Source organism: Parasteatoda tepidariorum, chromosome 3 (assembly GCF_982258835.1).
Source record: "Parasteatoda tepidariorum strain Cologne lab strain chromosome 3, Ptep-v5.0, whole genome shotgun sequence".
Lineage (NCBI taxonomy): Eukaryota > Metazoa > Arthropoda > Arachnida > Araneae > Theridiidae > Parasteatoda > Parasteatoda tepidariorum.
Window position 1 is genome coordinate 53,037,101 of NC_141757.1, and position 7,967 is coordinate 53,045,067.

The 7,967-nt window shown below is 28.9% G+C and overlaps 1 protein-coding gene across 6 annotated transcripts in view; it reads left to right on the forward strand.

The window, feature by feature from the left end:
- The window catches only part of LOC107446086 (poly [ADP-ribose] polymerase tankyrase), a 100,937-nt gene extending 94,179 nt beyond the window's left edge, over window positions 1-6,758 (forward strand). For all 6 annotated transcript variants that reach the window (XM_087159331.1, XM_087159334.1, XM_087159335.1 and 3 more), the window contains 7 exons: window positions 538-613; window positions 702-879; window positions 2,322-2,429; window positions 2,512-2,711; window positions 3,589-3,678; window positions 3,790-3,913; window positions 5,440-6,758. In XM_087159331.1, coding sequence (XP_087015457.1) covers window positions 538-613; window positions 702-879; window positions 2,322-2,429; window positions 2,512-2,711; window positions 3,589-3,678; window positions 3,790-3,913; window positions 5,440-5,582 — 919 coding nt within the window. In that variant the 3' untranslated portion in view covers window positions 5,583-6,758. The remainder of the gene's footprint in view (window positions 1-537; window positions 614-701; window positions 880-2,321; window positions 2,430-2,511; window positions 2,712-3,588; window positions 3,679-3,789; window positions 3,914-5,439) is intronic.
- Window positions 6,759-7,967: the final 1,209 nt, after the last annotated feature.

Genomic DNA, 7,967 nt, shown 5'->3' on the forward strand with positions numbered 1-7,967 from the left:
GTTTTCGGTTCCATGAAGAAGAAAAAAGCGCAAAATGGACATTAGTTAAAAAGTCCGACTGTATTATTGAATTTGACACAAATGATGTCTTGAAATCTTTAAATTTGTAACTTTATAATTTTTAAAAGTTTTCACTGTATTATTATTTTTTTTAGATACTTTTGAATAAATTATCTTTTCTTATTTTTAATGTTTTTTCTAAATGTAATTCAAATATTGTTTCTAAAAAGATTCTTATATGTAAAGAAAATGCAAGATTGATTGCATGTTACATAGATAATAGTTTTTGAAGGAGGTAAATTCACAGAGTTATTCATATCGATTTCGTTGTTTCTAATGCATCAATAATTCAAATGATTGACTGATTCAAATGATTTATTACTGGTGTAAAAGTCTACTTATACACTAGAATATTAGGTATCCTATTCTTTACATATATAAAATTCTTACACAACGTAATTTTAGAATATTTCTTTAATAATAATTGTATGTCGACAAAAATATTTCTGTTACTTTAATTTTATTTTTTTTGTACAGAAATGTGATAACTGAAAAAGACAACCTGAATCAGAATGTAAAATCTCAAGAAAAGTTTGCTGAATTAATGCATACAGTAAGAAAACTCTTTTACTTCTTTTGTGATCTGGAGTTTTCGTTATCTTTCAATTTAGTTATTTATGTATTTTAAATATTTCTTTTAGATTGTGAAGCTAAGTGAAGAGTTTTACCAGCTACTTCCAGTATATGGTTACCAATACGAAAAATTATGTCCTTTGTTTAGTGCAACAGATGTTCATTCAAAACTTGTTCTTATTCATAATTTACTTCACATAGGATTATCATCAGAGTTGCTTCTAGGATCCAGTTTGAAATGTGCAGGTACAAATTCATACTTTTACTCAACAGCTACAAAAGAAATATAGTTTTAAAAAATGCAAACTTGCAATTTATTTAGTTCTTCAGCTCTTTGTCAATTTTAAAGATTTTGGAGTTAAAACCTTTTTTTGCTTATCCCTGATAAATCCATTCTCTTTTTAAATAAGTGTTTAATAATTTAAGTCAGTTTTAGAATTCATATAGAAGACAGTTACAATAAACCGTTTCAAAATTGTCCGTATTAGTAGGGTGTGGATGGCTGAATATTTACCACACTTGGTAATCTTTCCATCAAAACCATGCCAAAACATGTTAGCTAGATTGAACTATGCTTTGTTATGTTTTCATTAGTTTAGGGGCACGAAGTTATATTAAAATTGTGTAATTTATTGAAATAGCTCTTTAAATTAAAAAATATAATTTTATTTTTGTTTAATTTTCAAATCTTGAGATACTATTGAATAAATATGTCTTTTTAAAGATATACCTCGTTAGCTCTTCATGGAAATAATAGTTTTTTATCTTCTCAGTAGATTGTTACTGTCAACTAATCACAGAATTATAACATCTGTATGTCATAATTCTTTAAACTACACTAGTGGGCAAAATTAAGAGAACATTCTGATTTTGACGATTATCTCAAAAGCCATAATTCAGTGGTCTTGAGTGTCCAAGATTCCTGACTTTTTTGTGTGCCTTCTAAACATAAATTTTCCATGAACACAAATGCATAATGTAGGATAATTGATTGAAATATTTTGATTTTCAGTATACATCTTTTCATTTGATCTATTAATGCTAGTAAAAATCGCAAAATTCATTTGTGCATTTATTAGGAGTGTCAAAAGAATTTACATTGCTGAATTTCTTCAAATTTAGTGATGAATTTAGAACTCGTACACTTTATTATATTCTAAAAATACAGTAACTAATCTTTTAGGGTGGTTTTTTAAGTTTATTTATTGGTTTTAAATTTATTGATTTATTTTAAAAATGATCTAGTTTAGTCCCAATCTAGTATACAATATTCATCGAATTTTTAAATAGTGAATTAGGAAATCATTCGGTAAATTATTTTGGTGCAAAATTGTTAATTAGCATATTTATTATATGTTTACTTTGAGATTATTGAAAGCATTCATCAAAATTATTTGATTAAGGAAGTCTTGAACTCTGCTACTAATTTTAAATTATTATCTTTAATTACGTAAAATAATTAAATGATTAATTGCTCAGTGTTCCATTTATAAAATTATATTAGAAATTGTAAAACACTCTGAACAAAGTATTTTGTATTTCAATATATGAATTATAATTTTTTTAATTTGTGTCATATATTGTTTTAAAACTATTTTTTTCTTTAATTATTATTGAAGACTAATCAATACTAAGTTTGTTACTGCTGCAGGCTATACTCCATTTGATTTATTTTCTTTTAATTACAGATACTCACCCTTATGATTATGTATATAGATCTCTAAAATGCAATTTAAAGCTTCTCAACCAAGATTCTCAGGAAGCTCAAATGATTTTGCAGTACATAAATAGTACATGTAAGTTCTGTTATAGCTGCTGCAATAAATACATTTATTACTTAAAATAATAGTTACCAGATGTTTTACTTCTTTATTTCAGCTCTTAGCAAGTCTGTGAAAGTGCAGTCAATCTATGCTGTGTACATACCTGAACAGATTGAGCAATTCAAGACCCAGAGTCTCTCCAACCGTATGCTGTTATGGCATGGAACACGTCTTTCAAATATGCTAGCTATTATGGCTCGAGGTTTGCAAGTTGCTCCTCTTGGAGTGCAAATAAATGGCAACTTATTTGGAAAAGTAAGGCTTCATATCCTTTTCTCATAACATGAAAATAGCTGTATTTAACTTTAGTGTCTATTCATACCGTGATACAATGGTTTGCACACCTTACTCCAAAGCTACTCACTCAGCTTTGATTCCCAATCTGTATTAATTGTGGTCTTCCACTTAACTGTTGATTCAATTAGGTCAATTAAATGCAAGTTCACTTACTGGGATGACTCTGAGATACTTTTCTTCGGAACACTTCATGTATACTAAACAGGGGTCTGTCCAGGCCAAATTTACTACCGCTTTGTGGTACCTTCACAAATTCAACTTTAGGAAAAATGGTAGTTTCACAAAAGACTTTTTCTTAAAATTTTATTTTTGTATCGATTTTTTAATATAATTTTTAGTTTTTCACAAATCATGTCTTAATTTTCACAAAATAGGTACCTCTCAGAAAAACCTGGACAGACCCCTTCTAAAAGTAGATTCATTGCAAATCCTCTTATGATATAACTGTGGTGTAATGTTTGAAAAATATATACGTATTTAGATTATATTTTAGATTAATGAGCACTTTTTAACAGTCTATTCTTAATTTACCTATTTAATTTAGTTAGTATATAAGCTTCTTAAAATATAAAAGCAAGAAATATAGATCATAGTATAGATAGTTCCTGTTTGATAGAAAATTCATATACTGTTTAACCATCTAGTTTTTTCTCATTCCAAAAATAATTTTTTAACTTAATTTTCAAAATGAATACTTAGTTTGGAAAGCTTTCCTGGCTGTCAATTTGGGATTAGGATCACAAAAAATTTTCAACTTTTTCTTTTCCTTCAATTTTTTAATTCTCATAAATAGTGACTATTTTTATTTTCATATTCATGTAAATTTTATTTACAGGGAATATATTTTGCTGACATGTTTACAAAGAGCCAGAAATATTGCTTGCAGAGTCATTCATCTAAAACAAAAAGCATACTTCTCTGTGAGGTAAAAAAAAATTGATTTTAATAACACCAAAAATTCCAGTATAATTTAATGTTCTACCCAAAGATTTTATCATAATCTAATGTGTTCATTGAATGTTTTTTTTCTTTGCAGGTTGCATTAGGTGATATTAAAGAAGTAGATTATAATGTAGTGGTTGATCCAACAGAAAAATATGACAGTGTCAAAGCTGTGGGACACAGGCATCCTAATCCAGCCCAAAGTATATTTTGGAAAGGTATATTGAAATTTTGAATTTAATTAATTTATATTGCAGTTTATTACTTATTGATTTATATCACTTATCATCCCCGCTTTGTTAGTCTCGTTCAAAAGTTGCATCAGTGCAGATATTTTTATAAAATTATTTTTTTTAACATTTTACATCTGCGAAGATTTAACAGATGTTAAATTAGTTTTACATGTGGGTATTTCTAGAATCAATGTCATTTCAAAAGAAAGTATTGTTGGAAATCATGTCATTTGTAGAAAAATAGATTTCTTAACATTTAGCCAATCAGGATTCACATTCTTGTGAGTTTTGTCATTTTCTTTTCAAAGGGTAGTGGTATTTATTTTACACTGTTAGCACTGTTAGTGACGGTGTGGGAAACATCCTAGAGAATGACCCATCACAATTTTGATCCTCTGCAGAGGATATCGCTCCCTCAAATGATATGTTCAATTGTGTTTTCCATATCAAGCACTTCATAATAGAACAGCCTAACGAGAACCAATACCGCCTACCCTCGGTCGTGATGCTAGTATTTGGTGATCTGTTCCGAACTGTATATTAACGGTCTGCCCACTGAGAATTTTTTTTTAAATAATTTTATTTAATATCATCTTTTGAATTTTTAGTTATATATATATATATAAACTTAGAAAATGAGCTCAACAGTTAAAAACAGTGTTTTCACTAGAGCGCGAGAATCTCGCATTAAAAGATTATTACCGCGAGAAATTCGCACATTCTATAAATCAATTTGAAAATTCGCGAATTTCTCGCATTTTGGAAAAAGCTTAGCATTACGCCATTTAGAATAAAATCCGTTTCACTTTTCTTCCTGGATCTTTCATTATATTTCCAACATCTGCCCTGTTCCATCTTCCCTATTTACCAGTATTGTTCAGAACCTTTTCGAACAACAGAACACAACCATGGAACCCCTTTCAGAACACATTTCTCTGCAACCACGTGTTTATACCGTAAGGTTTCTTCATGTAAGATATTCAAATTTTTTATGTGCTAATGTAAGATGGACAAATACCTTGTAAAGGCAAAATCTTCCATGATGATGCACCGAAAATATTTAATGCTTTAAAAATAGAAGACGTAAAAAATTTATTATAATTAAAGAAATGATTTTTTTTTCGAGAGTTTTTGTTTTTTTAGTTTTTAGAAATCTCACTTAATTTTTTGAAATCTCACCCTGTTTTTGAGAAAGGGTGAGAAATTCTCACCCATTTTTTTTTCTATGATGAAAACACTGCAAAAAGGAAAATTTCTCAAAGTTTTTTTATTGCATTAAGTTTTCAAATAAAACAGATAACACATAAAAATTTACTTGGTTCAACTTTTCACTCTTCTCACCTATTTTAGAAACATTTTACTTATATTACTTACGATGTAAACACAGCTGTTGCAAAAATAGCTTTAGTTCCCAGGTAATAACTGTTATGGTAAAAAAAGAATAAAAAATTTTTTGTATATTATATTATAATAACCCTTGTAATGATGACTCTCTTCTATTATTAAATTAGGTATGACTGTTCCTTTGGGTACACCTGTGAATGCCTTGGAATTGGGGACATCATTGTCACATCATTATCTGAACTTCAACGAATATGTGGTTTATAATTCATCCCAAGTGTGCATTCGTTACTTGATACAGTTTATTGATTAAGAAAAAAAAATATTTTTTAAACTCTCTCGGCTCACTTTCTAAAAGTGTATAGAAAAATAAAAAAAAACATTTCACCTTCCCATTTTGACGACTGTGACAGACGCCAGCAGACTATGGGGGTTATAACCCCAGACTAACAGTGCAAAACATCATTTTTTGCATCTTCTTGTCAGCCCAAGCGGAAAAAAAAAAATGTGTTATGAAAATCACCCTCTTTCATTATTTGAAAAAGAAATTATTTCATCATATTACATTGTTGGTATTTCTTGAATGTTTTCCAGTGAACAAGCCAGTTGTTTTATTTTTTAGGTATTTGTGAGCTGGAATGACAACCTGAGGCACAAAAATAAAAGGTTTTTTTTTTCTTGTTTATTTTCTTTTGAAATTCCATCACGGATTATTTTTTACTTGAATGAATTTTTGAGCGAAAGCTTCAGATCTTAAGACTGTTTTTAATATATCATATTTAAAATATATATATATATATGAATTTATATTTGAATCATTATATTCTTCCTTGTTTTATTTTTCTTACTTTTATGCAGAGTTGAAAACGTGTTGGGATTTTAAAAGAAAATAATCACTTTCTGGCATGTCTTGAATGAGGAAAGTGATTTTTAAAATATCTGATTTTAGATTCCTTGTACCTAATAAGGAAACAGGTGCAATGTAGATATTTCGTGAAACTGACCATGTCAACGGCCTTTTAATTGCAACCAACTGTTTTAATCTAAGATCGAATGAAAAACTGATTTGTTTTGATCATTGTTTTATTATATTAGGTTTTATGAAGTTATTAATTTCTATATTTAAATTAATGACATCAATCAAAACAAAGGCACTTTTAATCATTCGCATTTGTGTTGCACTGATATTTACATTTAAAATCTCTATAGTTTAATTTACGATTCAGAAAGTTATAAAATATTGCATGTAAATTAAATCATCTTTTTAATAATGTAATGAATTATGTTTTACATTAACGGTGAGAAAATTTTGGTGATTTAAATTTGAGTTCAGCATGAATTTAATTTAATCTTTACATTACATTTCTTTGTTGTATAAATGAATCATGAGTAGTGTTGAGTTTTATGGCTGGATCACTCATCTGCAATAATTGCAGCCATCTGTAACAAACGTGTTGCCTGAAATAAAATATTGCAATTCACTATTCCACGTTTCTTTTGCCTTTTTTGTCTTTATCTTCTAATTTGTTTATCTTAGATAAAATTGTCATTAAAATTAATTTTTTAAGACGTAAAATTATGAGATTTGCATTTTAAATTTATATTTTATACTGGCCAAGTGGTTGCATGTTTGGATACAAAGCCAGTAATTGCAGGTTCGAATCCCACTGAGGACATGGATGTCTCTCTCTTAGTTATGTGTGAATGAGGCCCATTTTATGAACAGGTCTGTGCCAGTGTGGTGTGGGTAGTGTTACTTGCCTCCTGTGAATTATGTTCACACCAAGTAACGTTAAATGAGCAACAGTTCCGAGGAGAAGTTTGGTGCCTACTATTAGGAAGAAAGAAAATTATATTTTATAAAACCAGAGTTTTCAACTACGCCATAAGTTTGGCATATTTAACGGCCCTGTTATAAATAATGTACTGTTATAACAGAATACTATGTTACTACGTGAATTTCGAACATGATTGCATTTACAGGGATGAGATTCTTCCGCGGATACACGGATTTCCGCTTTTTCTCTGATTTTTCCATTTTTCCCGCTAATTTCCGCCGAAATTTTTTTTTGCACAAGTTAAAATATTTTATGAGGAATTTAATTTTCCACGGAGCGAAATTATTGAAGTCCTCATTCCTCCCTCTGAAGTTTCTCTAAAAATCATTTCCTTGGGATAAAACTGGTTGACCTTTATACAGGGATGAGATTTTTTTCGGTATTTTTTCCTTTTAGCCTTTTTATCAAAAACTCAGATTCTCTAAAAGTTTCGTTTTTTTTATTTATTTATTTATAAATATCCCGCTTTTTAAAAAAAATTCAGTTGTTGAAGTCAAATTATTATATTTATTTACGATTTTCAAAGAAAAACAGAAAATTCAAACTACGTCCTAGCTGTTAATCCTTCCGCATGTTTACTTATATTAGCTATTTTCTCCGATTTCACGCACAGAAAATAAGATTTTTCGTATTTTTTATCCGTCGGCCGGATAGCTCGTATTTTCGTAATTTAGACGTCGCTGCTTCTTGTATTCTGGAGAGAAAGCAAACAAAAAAAGCGAAAAAAAATAGTGGTGGATTTGTGGTGAAAATATTTATTTGCTCATTCAATTAATCTTGTAAATTTTTATTTATTGTGTAAACAAAAAACAATTCAAACAATCCTTTTAGAAATCCCAAGTCCCGACTCTGCAAATATC